The sequence below is a fragment of the Lutra lutra genome, chromosome 17, assembly GCF_902655055.1.
Source record: "Lutra lutra chromosome 17, mLutLut1.2, whole genome shotgun sequence".
Classification (NCBI taxonomy): Eukaryota; Metazoa; Chordata; class Mammalia; order Carnivora; family Mustelidae; genus Lutra; species Lutra lutra.
In genome coordinates, this window is record NC_062294.1 from 40985154 (window position 1) to 41001873 (window position 16720).

Here is a 16720-nt window from a genome sequence, read left to right on the forward strand (position 1 = left end):
CTCTCTCTGCCTGCCTCTCTGCCTGCTTGTGATCTCTGTCTGTCAAATAAATAAAATCTTTTTTAAAATAAATAAAGATTTTTTTTAAAAAAATCTTAAAAAAAAAAAAAAAAAGCAGAGCATGGGCCCTATCTAGACTATAACAACTTAAAAGAAAATACTTCAGCCCTATCCATGTTTGGCAACTACTGTTCTAATTACCAAAAATCTCTGTATGCCTGCAAATAAAGTAAGTAAATAAATTAAACCTTGAAAGGTAGCAGGAAACACTGAGCCCCGGATGTCCAGGAAATGCTTAGAAAAAGGCCTGGGTCTGGGCCATGTGGCGCACAAGAATCTCCCAGAGGCGGCGGCTCCTCTCCAGCTGGCAGGGAAGGCCTGAGCCGTCAAAGGTGAGGCTTGGAGTAGCCACCTTATTCCCTTAGGAAGCATCATCCCAGTCAACCAGAAAACCAGTAGCAAAACAAGCTGATGAGTGAGGCTGTAACATATGTTTCTTTGGTGCCCTATCCCACCCCCAGTCGTGAGTATAATGACATTCCACACTCACAAACAAGCACCAGCGACTACTCATGAATTTCCAAACGTGCCCACGTTGAAAATTACAGAGAGAATGTAAATTCTTACATTTCTTCCTGATCTTAACAGTCACGTACTCCTTGTGGTCTGCTTCGCCAGCATCATCTGCTGAGGCCATGCAGTTTGGTACTACCTGAAGTAATTCCATTATTTTTGAATTCTACAATTGGAAAGGGAAAAGGTTAACAGTTGATCTTTAATTCTTAGCAGGTTACAGCCTGTTTTTAATCTGTCAATACTGGTGCAGCTGGGCAGAGAAGCTAAGCAGGCAGGTATAGGCAAAGCTGACGCCAGAGAGCCTCGTGGTGAGAGCAGCCCTGCCCTTGGAGCCTGGCTCTGTCTCTACTAGGAAACCCGAGCCGGGTACTTAGCTGCCCTGTGTGATGGGGCTGAGAACGGCATCTCTCACTCCAGAGTTATCCCGGGGTTTTCGCCAGCCCAGCACATGGTAAGTACTTGATAAAAAAACACTCATCCTTACCATCATTTGAGAAAGTGCTCAAGGAAGGTTTAAAATACTTTGATTTTGTTAGGAAATGTCACTGAAAATTAACATGATAAGCCTGAGTACGCTGGGTTTCTGGTGACTTTCACATGACACCATGTCATTTAACAGCCAACCAGCTGTCTACCCGGAGTCGAAAACAAAGACTCTACGTGAAAATGGTGACAATAGAAGGCTTGCTTCTCCCAGGAGAGGAGGCCTTCTCCTCACCAGTACCCTGTGCAAACACCCACAGCACGGGAAGGAGGGCTGACCTGCTCATCACAATTCCCCTTACAGGGAGAATAACTCCGGGAGACTTAGAACCACAACTGAAGAACATTCTCTATTGTGCTAAGACCCCAGGTACAGTCCCAGCCCAGGGAGCATGAGCCCCGGACCAGCCATCCTGTGCCCTGGGACCGGAGCAGAGCACTGACACCTGCAGTGGCCGGGGGAACACCTCCACACAGCCCTTTGAAAGCGAGTCCTGAAAGACTGAGTCCTGGCTCCCTGAGCAGGCCACCTCTGACCCAGGGACCAAGGACTGGATATTCAACCCACTGTACACTCCCGGCACACAGACTTAGCCCAGCATCCTGATTCAAAGGTCGACTCCAGCTGTTTCAGATGTGGTTTCACCCGAGCGAGCTGCACTCACCTGCTCAGCACAGTCCATGGCGGTGCACTGCCTCTTGTTCAAGACCTGCACTGATGCCCCGTGAAGCAGCAGCAGCTCCACCACGAAGACATGCTTCTCTATCACGGCCTCATGCAGTGCTGTGTTACCCTTATTGTTAGAGACGTTAATGGAGGCCCCGTGCTAGAAGGAGGAACAGTGCAATCAAGAGGAATGCCAGAGGGGTCCTGGACAGCTCAGTCGGTTAAGCATCCAACTCTTGATTTCGGCTCAGGTCATGGTCTCAGGGTCGTGAGATCGAGCCCCATGTCAGGCTCCACGCTGGGTAGGAGTCTGCTTGAGATTCTCTCTTTCTCCTCCTGCCCCTCCCCCCACCCCCAGCTCCCACGCGCTGCTTCTCTTTCTCTTTAAACAAAAAAAAAGGGAATGCCAGGAAATGAAGCACCCACGACCGACAAGTACCGGCAGCTCCAGGGCTGGGAGGCTCTTACCTGTAACAGCAGTGCCGCAACTTCGTGGTGGCCATTGGAACAAGCGTAAATGAGGGGTGTGTTTCCACCTATATCCTTTTTATTGGGTTTTGCGTTACAATCCAATAGATACCTCACCACCTATCCCAGAGAAGACAAAATTCCAGCCTTAATTAAATCTGTGGGGGCACCTGGGTGGCTCAGCTGGTTAAGCAACTGCCTTCAACTAGGGTCATGATTGCCTTCAACTAGGGTTATGATCCCAGAGTCCCAGGATCGAGGCCCGCATCGGGCTCCCGGCTCCACAGGGAGTCTGCTTCTCCCCTCTCACGCTCTCTCACTGTCTCTCTCTCAAATAAATAAATAAAAACCTTTTTTAAAAAATTTAATCTGTGGAAAAAATCCTCTAACAGGATATCCTTTTGACTTTTCTCTAAGTTTATTTGGAAGGCTTTTTGGACATATATCTGACTCTCGGGAGAAAGCCGACCAACTGAAGTGGGGTGCAACAGACATTTGCTGACATTCTCCTCCACCAGGCAATGTGGGAGGCACTTTTTTTTTTTTTTTTTTCATTTCATCCTTAGACCTGCCCTATGGAGGACTGGAATTATCACTCCAGTTCTGTAGACTGGGATACTGGCAATTGAAGTACAATGTTAGGTGTCACAAGAAAGATGGAAGACCTGATTTGGTTCCTGTCTTTTATTTTTTTATTTTTGTTTTTTTTTTTTAGTAAACTCTACATCCCATGTGGAGTTTGAGCTCATGACCCTGAGATCAAGAGTCACACACTCTATCAACTAAGCCAGCCAGGCACCCCTGGTTCCTGCCTTTAAAAGCTTACAGTAGAGCTATAAGGGAAAAATTGTTTTAAAGAGGCAATTTTCAGAAAAAAATATAGGACTTTGAAAAAGTCAATCATTTCACAATTCTCTTGTTAGGGCCAATTTAATGTTAAAACCTGTTTAACTATTAGGGCCTGCTTAGCCAGAGCAACTCCATATTGCCTAGGTAGCCATATTGTTGTTTACATCCACGGACTTCATTCTGGGAATAAACGCCCCAGTAGTTCCTGGTATGGTTCCGGGTATCGATTCCGGGAGTAAACGCCTTCACAATAGAAGCCACATACCTTCAGTCTGCGGTTATGCCCTATAAAACCAGCCTGTGAGATCGGGAGGCGGTCACTCTCTTCGGAGGCGGCCCTGGCCGGTCAGTCTGACTTCTAATGCTTGGCATAGAATAAAGCTCTACATAACTTACACTTTGTCTCAGTCTCGTTCCCCTGGCCAGTCAGTCTGACTTCTAATGCTTGGCATAGAATAAGGCTTTGCATAACTTTCACTTTGTCTCAGTCTCGTTCCTTTGATAACGGACCCCAACACTCTCCTGTACCTCCGCCTTAGGGTCGTTCACTACAAAGTACTAAACTGGGGTGCCTGGGTTGCACAGTCAGCTAAGCATCTGCCTTCAGCTCAGGTCAGGTCATGACCCCAGGGTCCTGGGATCGAGCCCCGTGTTGGCTTCCTGGTCAGCGAGGAGTCGGCTTCTCCCTCTGCCCTTTCCCCTGCTTGTGCTTTATTTTTCTCTCTCTCTCAAATAAATAAATATAATCTTTTAAAAAAATAACAAAGTCCTAAACTGTCTGACAAAGACCAAGAGCTGTGGGGATGAAAGGTACCAAGCTGCAGGCAGAGCCCTCAATGACCAACACCCAAGCACCAAACACTGCTCCTGCTGGGGTCAGAATCAGGATAGAGTCTGTGCCACTGAGAGGTGCTTGGCAGTGGAGTAGGGGGTGGGGATGAGCAGGGAGGGGAGGGGGAAGGCCCACCCCCAGAACCACCAGAGTTCTGCATTCTCTTGCTGAGCCGGGAGGAAGGACATGTGTCCGTGCTCTGGGCCCGCCCCCCAAACTTGCCTCTCTGCAGCATTCCCAGCACGGACAGCTCAACCAAGAGCAAGCACCCATGCCCTCTGCCCAGGAGAAAGACCCTGTACCTGGAAGTGGCCCTTCTGGCAGGCCAGGTGGAGCGGGACAGCTTGGTCCGCATTTCTGGCCCCCACAGTGGCACCATGCTTCAGCAGGAGGGGGACGAGCTCCGCCCGCCCATGCAGAGCTGCAACGTGCAGTGGGGAGGCGCCGTCCTGGTTGGTCACATTCACACCAAGTCCACTGGCAGGGATCTTTGCCAGCTTCTAGCAAATGCAGGTGGAGAGAGAGAAACATCATTAGTATTTAAGAAACTGGGCTGAAGGAATCGAAGCCATCCACGCCCACCCCTCCCGTCCCCCGCCAAGAGCCCCTGTGCACAATTTGGGATCACAGCGGGATCCAGAATCAGGCTACGCACAGGTGAATTCCTACAACTTTAGAAAGGTAAGCCGTACCAAAGGACTATTTCCATATTCAAGAGAGCAGGTCCCCCGAAATGAGACCCTCTTTATGCCAAGGTGATTCAATGAGAACAAGAAGTCTGTTCCACAAATGGCGTCTCAACAACGGGTTATCCACACATGGAAAAACTGCACATGAATCCTTAGCTCACCACATACAAAACTGAAAATGCACCATAAACCTAAATGTAAGAGCTACGACTATAAACTTCCTGAAGCGAGTACATAAGACATCCCCGCAACACTGTGATAAGCAAAGATTTCTTAGATAAGATACAAAAAGCAAAAACTATAAAAGAGGGGTGCCTGGGTGGCTGAGTGGGTTAAAGCCTCTGCCTTCGGCTCAGGTCATAATTCCAGGGTCCTGGGATCGAGCCCTGCGTCGGGCTCTCTGCTCAGCAGGGAGCCTGCTTCCTTCTTCTCTCTCTGCCTTCCTCTCTGCCTACTTGTGATCTCTGTCTGTCAAATAAAAATAAAAATTAAAAAAGGGGGGAGCACCTGGGTAGCTCAGTGGGTTAAAGCCTCTGCCTTCGGCTCAGGTCATAATTCCAGGGTCCTGGGATCGAGCCCTGCATCAGGCTCTCTGCTCAGCAGGGAGCCTGCTTCCCCCTCTCTCTCTGCCTGCCTCTCTGCCTACTTGTGATCTGTGTCTGTCAAATAAATAAATAAAATCTTTTTTAAAAAAAGAAGTATAAAGGAACAGTTTGATGAACTGGACTGAAAGCACTTTTTTTTTTAAGATTTTATTTATTTATTTGACAGACAGAGATCACAAGCAGGCAGAGAGGCAGGCAGAGAGAGAGGAGGAAGCAGGCTCTTTGCTGAGCAGAGAGCCCGATGCGGGGCTTGATCCCAGGACCCCGAGATCATGACCCGAGCCAAAGGCAGCGGCTTAACCCACTGAGCCACCCAGGTGCCCCTGAAAACACATTTTAAATGGTTATTCTCTGAAAGACAAGATCAAGAAAATGAAAAGGCGAGTAACGGAGTGGGAGAGAATGTTTGTACTACGTGGACCTAACAAAGCATGGGTACCAACCAGAATTTAAAAACAGCAGCAGATTCTTACAACTCCACTGACAACCCAATTTAAAAAAAAAAAAAAGACAGGCACAAGATTTGGAAAAACAAAAGACACATGTATCTATCATGGAGATGATCTGTATCGATTCATAGTGGTTTTGAAACCCATCAGGCCAATAGGAGAACAATCTATCAGGAATTAAAAGGACAAAGAAAACATTTATAAGCCATGCAACTGAAAACAAACACTGAATTATGACACTGAATCCTACATTTGATAATAAAATTGCTATGTCAGCATTCTAGGTGACTGCCCAAGGATGAAAACTTTGGTTATCTAGTTCATTTTTTTAAAAAATATTTTATTTATTTATTTGTCAGAGAGCGAGAGTGTGCACAAGCAGGCAGAGTGGTAGGCAGAGGCAGAGAGAGAAGCAGGCTCCCCCCTGAGCAGGGAGTCCGAAGCGGGGCTCGATCCCAGCACCATAGGATCATGACCTGAGCCAAAGGCAGCAGCCCAACCCACTGAGCCACTCAGGCGTCCCTAGTTCACTTTTTGATGATTAAAAAGGTTCCCTCTCAGAAAAACAGCATGCTGAGTTAAAAGGGTGAATTTTGCTGCATGTAAACTGAACCTCAAAAGATAAAAAACAAACAGATGAAGAAGCAGGGAGGAAAAAAACACAATGAAATACTGCACACTTACAGGAATGGCTGAAGTTGAACAGTCACAAGGATGTGGGGCAACTAGAACTCTCACACACTGGTGGCAGGAACAGAAGATGGAAAATCACTCTGGAAAGCTGGCAGTTTCTTATCAAGTTACACATGCACTTACTACATAATCCAGCAATTACAGCCCGAGGTATTTACCCAAGGAAACATACATTTATACACAGACTTGCTCACAAATGTTCACACTAACCTTCTTCACAAAGCCCCAAACAGGAAACTACTCAAATGCTCATCAACAGGTGATTTGACAGATTATAATATAGTCAACAAAATACTACCCAGCGACAAAAAGAAAGAAATCCACTGACTCCATGTGGATCTCAACACATTCTGCTGACAGAAGGAAGCCAGATTCAAAAGGGCGTGTCCTGTCTGGTTTCCACTCATGTAAAATTCTAGAAAATGCCAACGGATCTGTGATGACAGACAGCAGACCTGGGGAGGAAGGGGGAAAGCCCAAGAAAACCCTCAGGAGTGATGGAGAGTTCTGGATCTAGACTGTGATCATGGCTTCATGCTTTTACGTGTCTGCAGAAACTCAACACACTGTACATGGTACACAGGACTTTATCGGGTGTAAATTGTACTTCAATAAAGGTTTTTTTTTTTTTAAGATTTTATTATTTACTCTCGTGGAGAGGTAGAGAGCAAGAGAGCAAAAGAGTGAGCAGAGGGAGGCAGGCAGAGGCAGAGGGAGAAGCAGGCCTCCCCGCCAAGTAAGGAGCCCGATGTGGGACTGATCCCAAGATGCTGGAATCATGACCTGAGCCGAAGTCAGCGCTTAACCCAACTGAGCACCCAGGTGTCCCCAATAAAGGTTTTTTAAGCAAATACTCTAAACACACCGTAGGCTAGAAGAGGGTGGGGGCCAGGGGGGGGTGGTAGCTAAGTCATAGACATGAAGCAATTTCCATAGAAATGTCTTTTTTTTGTTTTTTGTGTCTTTTGGAGAAATTCCAAATGAGATAAAGAAAGCAAAGAATGGGGCACCTGGGTGGCTCAGTCGTAGAGCATTGCCTTCAGCTTGGGTTATGATACCAGGATCCTGGGATCAAGTCCCACATCGGGCTCCCTGCTTGGCAAGAAGCCTGCTTCTCCCTTTCCCCACTCCACCTGCTTGTGTTCCCCTCTTTGCTGTGTCTCTCTCAAATAAATAAATAAATCTTTAAAAAAAAAGCAAAGGGATGGAAGATTTTATTCAATAAATCTAGCATTTATTTTAATGTGTAATCCAGTTCTTGTTACAACTAATGAACTATGAGGTGGGGAACAACAGAGTCTAGGACAAAGGCAAGAACAGTGACAGGGAGACACAGTAACTGCCTCTGGCCACAGAGTCAAGACTGGGCCTGAAGTACAGTCACTGCACATCGTATCCTTCTGAACATCATCTGCCTTTTTAATCCCTTAGCGTTTTATAGCAGTCTACACAGGGGAAATAATTCTTTGGGGCTGTCCCATCCAGCAGCATTGGGACAGAACAAAAGCTGTACATCCCTAATGTACAAATGACCCTGGAGTGAGCTAAAAAGCTACATGTGAATGGAAGTTTCACTCGTTTCAGTATTATTGGGTTAGAATGACCCATGTGAAGCTTTTTAAAATAAGTCCAGATTATCTTATAATACAAAGGACAACACTACTCTCTCTGTTTTGCAGAGTCTAATTTTCTCAGTATGGGACATACATATTGAGTTAAATAGCTAGCACACAAGCACATGCTCTATACACAATACCATCTACGATTTCTCAAAAGAAAATGAAATACTTAAGTATACACTTAAGAGAACATGGGCAGGATCTGTATGCCAAAATTCACAGAATGATGAAGAAATCAAAGGTGGCCAGAATATTTGGAGATATACCATGTTCATGAAGTCAGCACAGTAAAGATGTCATTTCTCCCTAACTTAATCTATAGGTTTTGTTTTTTGTCTTAAGATTTTATTTTTTTTGTCAGAGACAGAGCAAAAGTAGGCAGAGTGGCAGGCAGAGGCAGAGAGAGAAGCAGGTTCCCTGCTGAGCAAGAAGCCCGACGTAGGACTCAATCCCAAGACCCCAGGATCATGACCTGAGCTGAAAGCAGCCGCTTAACTAACTAGGCCACACAGGTGTCCCTAATCTACAGTTTTTAATGCAATTCCTACCAAAATCCTAGTAAGATTTTTGGTAGACATAAACAAACCCACAGGCCTTAGAGTAGCTATAATGATCCTGGCAAAGAAGAGCAAGTTATGAAGAATGACTCTATCTGATACAAAAGTTTCCTCTAGCTACAGTAATCAAGACAGTGTGGAACTGGTGGAAGGACAGATGCACAGATCATGGAATGGAACACAGACCCTGCAGAGAGACCCACACTGTATATTATCAACGAAGGTGGGACAGCAAGTCAATGGAGGAAGGATGGTATTTTGAACAAGTGATGAAGAAGGGAGGACACGCATAGGCCAAAAAAATGAACCTCAACCTCAATCTCACACCTTGTACAAAAATTAACTCTGGGTTTAGGGGGCAGCAGGGGGGCAGATGGGTGTGGGAAAAGGCAACGTGAGTAGATCTCCCCGTGATGAGGGAGCTTGTTGGTACCTTCAATGTGGTGGTAGATGCACAAAGCTATGTGTGTGATGAAAGTGAACACACGTGCACACACACGCATGCATACTGGGCACAGGTAAAATCAAAGAACTGTGGATAAGACGTGTGGACTGTTCCTGTGTCAATATCCTGGATAAGAAACAGTCCTGTGGCTTTGCAAGCTGTTACCACTGGGGGAGACTGGGTAAAGGACACAGGGGATCCTCTATATTTGGAGGGAGGGTCCTCCTGCAGAAGGTGGACCAACTTAAGCAAAGACTGTGGGCAATGGATCTCGAATGCAGCTTCCTCAGGGGACTGGCAGCCATGTGGACAGACACCCTTAGCCATGGACTCTTGCCTTGTGACTCAGGGGCCCGCAGAGCAGCTGAAACACTGAACACTTGTGCATGTCTCTGCTCCCTGACCTGCCCATTCAGAAAGCAAGGTGCCCAAGCCAGATCCACACTCGTGTTAGCCTCCCTCCTCCCTGAGCTGAACAACTAAACCTCACCACATCTCAGGGGATGCCAGCTAACAGCCACTCAGTAACCAGCTGGCTGGGAAGCAGACAACTTCCCTCAACGAAGAAGAATTATTTGCCTCCCCATCCCCACCCCCAGCCACACCAATGGAAGCAAAGCCAAACCTTTTGAGCTGGAGCACATTTCGGGCACTGGCACAGGGGGTGACAAAATTCAATACTGTCTATGCTGATGGCACCTTCCAGCTCATCCAGGTCCTCCTCAGTCCACTCCAGAAGGTAGCGCACCTGGTGTTGGGCAGGAAGGAGAAACGGGAGCTTCAAACTCACCCTTAGTTCCTTTACAAGCTACAGTATCTCTCCCTCCCTGCCTCCCCTACGCACGCACGCACGCACGCACGCACGCTCCCAGACCAGGGCCTACACTTTCTCAACCACCAGTGATTTTAGTCCTTTTACTGGTGATGCAGAGAACTTTAGCTGCCATTTCTACAGCTTGTGGTACAGACTCCATCTTTTTTTTTTTTTTTTTTAAGAATTATTTCTTTTAGAAAGCAAACGAGCACAAATGGGAGGGACAGAGGGAGAAGGAGAAAGAATCCGAAAGACTCTGAGCTGAACAGAGCCTGATGCGGGGCTCGATCCCAGGACCCTGAGATCACAACCTGAGCTGAAATCAAGAGTCAGACGCTTAACCGACCGTGCCACCCAGGCGCCCCAGAGATTCCTTTGTCTTAAAAGAGAAGTGTGACAGCGTGGTGCTGCTTTCACTCCCCGGTGCTAGAGCATTTCACAAGCACCCGGGCTTGTATTATCTAATTGTACTCTTTCAACAACCACTCGTCCCGGGCCGCCTGGGTGGCTCAGTGGGTTAAGCCTCTGCCTTGGGCTTGGGTCATGATCCCAGGGTCCTGGGATTGAGCCCCGCATCAGGCTCTCTGCTCAGCAAGGAGCATGCTTCTTCCTCTCTCTCTCTCTGCCTGCCTCTCTGCCTACTTGTGATCTCTGTCAAATAAAGTCTTTAAAAAAAAAAAAAAACACCACTCGTCCCTGCTAACCTGGGAGAAAACCCACTCTGAGAGGGAATCTCATCCAAAGCCACACAACTAGGAAGCGGTGGTCAGAACCTACACTCAGGCTCCCTGAGGCCACTCCAGCATCCCCTCCACGCACTAGCCACACAGTAGCCACACACAAACACACTGAAGACCACCAGAAAAAGGTCAAATTTATGTTGTAGTAGAAAATAGTCTCTAGAGCACCTGGGTGGCTCAGTGGGTTAAGCCGCTGCCTTCAGCTCAGGTCATGATCTCAGGGTCCTGGGATCGAGTCCCGCATCAGGTTCTCTGCTCGGCAGAGATCCTGCTTCCCTCTCTCTCTCTCTGTCTGCCTCTCCATCTACTTGTGATCTCTCTCTGTCAAATAAATAAATAAAATCTTTAAAAAAAAAAAACAGTCTCTAGAATATTAAATTTGAAAACTGGAAACAATATGAATACATTTCTAGGCCTGGTTCCGAGCACTGAGGAAGTCAGCATGTGCATGTGGGGAGTGACAAGAGGTTCAAGAAGGCCACCTTCGGGCGCCTGAGTGGCTCAGTGGGTTAAGCCGCTGCCTTCGGCTCAGGTCATGATCTCAGGGTCCTGGGATCGAGTCCCGCATCAGGCTCTCTGCTCGGCAGGGAGCCTGCTTCCCTCTCTCTCTCTCTCTCTGCCTGTCTCTCTGTCTACTTGTGATCTCTCTCTGTCAAATAAATAAATAAAATCTTTAAAAAAAAAAAAAAAAAAAAAAAAGAAGGCCACCTTCAAGCCCAAAAGTCTCTCCTCCATATCCCTTCCACATCCTGACAGCAGACACTCCTGAGCATGGAAATCCCAAAGGCCTTGACCCAGGAGCCTCAGCTAACAGGCTAGCTGGGACAGACAAAGGGAGAGAACAAGAACGGGGGGAGCAGGGGCAAGTGCCTTGGACAGGGGTTGGAGGCTGTCACGTGGGTAGATCAGTTTGGGTGGAGACCCCTGGGCACCAGGTGGTCTGCCTCTGCTCGCCGCCTTCACGAATGGCCTCAGCCTCCTCACCCACCCACAGAAGGAGGAGGAGTGGGTATTCATGATGCAGGGATAGTCATAATCGCTTCTCCACACAGACTACGTCACTGGTTCACACCAGGGCTCCAAGGGGCCTGAGGAAGTCCTACTCTGCTTCCTCCAAACAATGCTGAGTTCTCCTGGGACCGGTCTCATGAGAAGACACGTATAGTATAGACATCCTTGTCCCGCTCCCCAGAGGGACCATGTGTCAGTCTGGTGCACTGATAAAAGCAAATACACTGGAAACTACAGTCAGATTCCGAACATCCCCAAAGTGGTCATAATCAGACTCTAGTAACTTCTGTGCTCCACCTCAAGCCGGATCATCGGCAAAAAGCCCTCCTGAAGCACACAGCAGCATCAAGCTCCCTCATTAGATGATTTATTCTGAGCTCCTCATAGTAACCTACGTTACTGCTCCTTTTAAAGTGGAAAACACTTCCTTTCAGGATGCCAAAGGCAAGCCAGGGAAACCATCCATGGAATCTAAGGAAGGCTGCCTCTGCTCTCCATGACCTGACCAGATGTTCCCTGGCATCTGCATGGAGGGTTGGGGCAGACACCGCCCCCCCCCCCCCCAGCCAGGCCTTCTCCTCCCCAAGCCAACAGCCAGCACCACCTCATTGGGACACCCTGCCTGGGACACCTGGGACACCTTGGACTCCCATGCCTCAGACCTCAGCCTCCTGCCCAGGTCCCGCCATTTCCACGGGGCCACAGTAGGGCCTCTGGGCTCTGGCACTACCCACTCCACCTGCCACCCTTCCTCTCTATCCGCCCTGCCTGAGCACCCTGCTCCCAGCTAGCGGGTCGGGACCGGAGCCCACACTCTGTGTTCCCACACACGGTGGGCTGGCCAACACCTCAGCAGCCTCCTAGAACCCAGACGTCTGAAAGGCTTTCTGTGCGGCTTTCTGACTACCTGCTTCCTTACATGACAGGAAAACACGAACACCTACGTGACCCCATAGTCATTAAATGCAGCCCTGCCATATGAAAGGGAACAGGACGTAGCTCCTGACTGAACCAGAGACCAGAAACAGGCTCAGCTCTTCTCACGACAGCAAGCTTTTTTAGACATGCTGCTAAAAACTCACCATTTCCAGATCTCCGTCAGCAACCGCTCTTAAGAGTTTTTCTACCTTAAGTAAAGGAAAAACAACATTAGGAAATGATTTCAATGATAAAGTAGTAATAGAAAACCCAAAAGCTCTCATTTGTCTCGGTCTGTGGAGTGTTAACACCTCATTCAGCATCTTGCAAGCACATCTCTGACACTGTCCGGCTGGGCCATCCGGCTGGGCCGTCCAGCAGGGCGCCAGCATGTACCGAACCCAGCTTCCCCTGACGCCTGGGGAGTGATCTGGTAATGTGGCCAAGGAAGACACCAGTCACTGCGAATGAAGCACAAGCCTACAGGGTCACGTGTACTCAGCCCTCATCATCTGACAGCTAAGAGCACACCAGGAACCATGCCAGGGCTCTCTGACCCTGGAATGTGTCTCCTGGCTTTGTCTCCTGTGCCGTCGCGTTAAGCTAAGCTCTTCGGGCCCTCCAAGTGCAGGTCACAGCTCAGGGGTGGCAAGGGATGAACGCCCTGCACAGAGGCAGGGAGGCTCCCCGTGCACAGGGGAACAGGCAGAGGAGTGTGGCCTGTTCATAGGATGGTCTGCTCTGTGGGCTGACGCTGGATGAGTTCACAGGTTAAATGGAGAAGAAGGGAAAAAAAAAAACAGGCTATAAACTGCTTTTCACAGAACACAACATGTTGGCAAGACGTCAGGACGACCATCATTCAGGCTGACAGGGATGCTTACGCAGTGGAACGTAAGGGCGGAGAACTGAGTTTGTAAAATGATCGTAGATCTGAAGACCCACAGGTGACTTTCCTTAGACTTCTTCTAGAAGACACCCCTCTCTCCCTCTGTCTCACACACACTATCCTCAAAGCAAAGAGCTGCTTCAGGAGCTGCACACACAAGGAGCAGGGTGAGAACTCCTGGCTGGGCTCCCCTCCGGGCCGCGCCCCACACACTGGCCCAGTAATGGCAGCGGAGGCCCACTGGGCAGCCCTCATCGTTCGTGGCTCTTTAACCAGTCGCCTCGACACAGGGCTGCCCTCACAGCCGCCCTCCCATCTGGGATCCTCACCTCTCTGTAGTCCTTCTTGGGCTCCTCCTGTCTGGAGCTCACCAACGCAGAGGAGAAGCTGGAGGTGGAGGAGGCCTGGCTGATGGAGTCCACAGGGTGCTGAGGGGGCTGCACGGGGACCTGCGGCCACGGGGCCCCAACAGGAGAAGGGCCTCGTGAGGGCCAGAGAGCAGGCCGCAATCTCCGGCGGGGCCCCCAAGCCCAGCCCCGTTCACTCACCTCTGAAGACTTCCTCCTTCTTTCCAAGGGCAGATGATGGGCTTCCATTATTGACAGAATCTAGGAGGAGAAGGGGACATGAAAAATACTGAGAAAGGTTGCCAGAGTAGTGTCACCCATTCGTCTAGCTGCCTGTCCATCTCCTCCGAAGGTCACGCAGCCCCATCACACCCCTGGAAAGACGGAGAAACCAACTCCCGAGTGGGCGGGAGCTCCTACAGGACCACAAGGACCAAGCGGGGGCTTCCTGCAGCCACTTTACAGGCCCCGCTGTCCAATAGGAGCTGGGGCTTCCCGCGATGGGCTCAGAGGACAAGGGAAGCCCAGGCGCAGAAGGGGTCCCCAGACAGTGTGACCTTCCCACTGGCGGCCCCGGGGTCTTGAGCAGGAACAGCTCAGAGCTGGGCCAAGAAGGCGGTTTGCTCTCTGCTCTGCCGGTCTCCCTTTGGAAGGAGCCTCTGAGAGAAGCCACCACGGCGGAGGTGCCTCTGCTCCCCACGGACACCTCAGGCCAAGCGTGACACCACCCCGGCCCGTCAGCTGCAGCTGCTCCGAAGCCGAAACCCCGCAAGGGCCTGGGGAACGGGGCGGGGGCCCACCCGGGGTGAGCAGCAGGGCTTCGCACCTTGACTGACGGCCGCTGTGGACCTCGTGCTGTGTCTGGAGGACACACGCAACATAGTACTACTGCTCATGACAGAAAGAGGGAGGGAGGAAACACCTGGACGTGACGGGCGCATCCATGGCACGGGTCACAGAGCGGGTGTCACAGGCGTGTACTCGTCCCCAAGCTCCCTGAGTCACACACGTTAAATAAGTTCGGCTTTTTGTGCATCCATCATATCTCAATAAATGGGTTAAAAGACAAAAACTGCGCTCCTCAAAAGAGATGTGAACACCCGGAGAGAAGCCCGTGGAACAGAGATGGGAGCTATAAGAGTGGCCAGTAAAACACACGAGGTAGAAGGCAAAGTCTGCGGGAAGGGAAAGGGCCGGAGGCTGGTATCAAGATGACATCTCTCGTGTGGGACGCACAACCACCACACGCGGGACATGGTCCGATGGCCTCGGGCTGGCCACGCTTCTCCGGGGACATCCCCTGGGCCGGAGTGGCTGCAGGAGGCAAGGCACAGAGAACCGGCCTCTGCACACAATCCCCCGCCCCGCTCCCCACCCGCTAATGAGCAGAGCACTTTCACGACACGCTGCCAGACCCTGAAGTGGCTCCAGAAATCACCAACAGGAAAGAGCTGATTCACTGTGAGAAACCGTACCCAACGACGGTCAGAACCAGCCAGAAGAGAAGGCACTTCGGAGCTGAGGACGGAAGTAACAGGAAGACAGACTGCTGCTTCCACGCCGCAGGCCCCATCCCCGCTTCTCTCCACCAGAGCCTCTGCCACGTCCCCTCCCCAACCACGTCACCTGCTCTGAAACCAACTGCACTTAGGGGCCAGGGCCAACCCTTGTGGGAGCAGCTCTTGGAACAAGACTGAGAAAAACTGCTGGTAAAGCTGAAGATAGTATAAATAAGTAAAAACCCACAGACGACCAGATCCCAACTGCAGCAGGAAGGGCGCAGGCCAAGTTCGAGCCTCAGGCACTAATGCACCGCTTGTCCAGCACGGCCAAGACCCAGTCTTTGGACATTGATTTCTTTTTTAAGTGATACTGATGCTCTGAGATGAAAACAAAGCTACCTTTGAGTTTAGTGCACACTTGAGCGGTGTTTCTTTCAGCCTGTTCTGGATGTCCGTGGGTGCTCCGTTTTGTAACAGCGTCTCTATGATGCCTTGGTAGCCCCACCGTGCAGCTATGTGTAGTGGCGTGTCCCCTTTCTCGTTACCGATGTCTAGTCTGCACGCCTGCACGTCGTAGTAGACCAAGGCCTTCACACACTGCAAAGAAAATGGGAAATACCACCCGTAAGTCGCATGCCATGCCGCAGGCAGTGTCTGTGGACCCCACAGCCTCGGTCCGCACCGCACTTTCATCCAGGCTCCTCTCAGCAAGCGAACGTGCAGAAATGAGAGAGACAGACCTCAAGGTTACCTCCTCAGGACACATCACTTTTTTGTAAACTGTCGATCAGTAAAAAAAAGGCTGAATAAATTGTGATATATCCAACTGCAGAAGGGAATGACCACAGCATGTCAGCGGAGACAGCTGTCCCCTGCAAGGCCCGCTTGCAAGGCCGGCCCCTGACCTGCAATGTTCGTCAGGAGCTTGGATTTGCAGAACGGCTCGCTGTGTCTAAGTCATGCAACAACATGGGTTAGGCTGAACACCTGCTTTCCTTCTAGGAGTCTGAAAGTTTGGCGTGTGGTAGGCCTGGGTGTTATTTACGTGACCAGCTTCCAGTAAAAATCCTGGGCCCTGAGTTCCTACAGAGCTTTCCTGGTTGTCAACCCATCATATTTGCTGTTAAACTCACTGCTGGACAAACTGAGGATGTCCTGTACGTCTCCTGGGGAGTGGACACTTGGAAGCTTGCATCTGGCTTCCTCTGGACTTCTGTGAACCTTTTCCCTTTGGTGACTGTGCTCTGGGTCCTTTGGCTATTGTCCGTCAGAGCCGTGGGACTGCATGCTGAGTCCTATCAGTCATCCCCCGCAAAGCATTGAACTAAGGGGTGGTCTTAGGGACACAGACGCAACACACACAACAGATCACTGTGTCATGATGAAAGGACGGGCTGGGGCTATGTTTACTGACCCCCGCAGGGTTTCCATGATGTACCATCAAGGAAGAAAGTGGTTTTATAAAGATGGGGAGGGTACGATTTCATTTTTCCACAACCACCCCTAACGCAGCCTCGGGCTTGGGTACATGTAAACCCACCCCAGTGTTACCACACAGAGAAGATGG

At 49.9% G+C, this 16720-nt stretch overlaps 1 protein-coding gene across 1 annotated transcript in view; it reads right to left on the reverse strand.

The window, feature by feature from the left end:
• The window catches only part of ANKRD27 (ankyrin repeat domain 27), a 53214-nt gene that overhangs the window by 3412 nt on the left and 33082 nt on the right, over positions 1-16720 (reverse strand). Inside the window, 9 exon segments of the mRNA XM_047710871.1 lie at positions 628-739; positions 1725-1886; positions 2195-2314; positions 4178-4375; positions 9558-9680; positions 12580-12624; positions 13634-13753; positions 13853-13912; positions 15553-15750. Of these exon segments, the coding sequence (XP_047566827.1) occupies positions 628-739; positions 1725-1886; positions 2195-2314; positions 4178-4375; positions 9558-9680; positions 12580-12624; positions 13634-13753; positions 13853-13912; positions 15553-15750 (1138 nt within the window).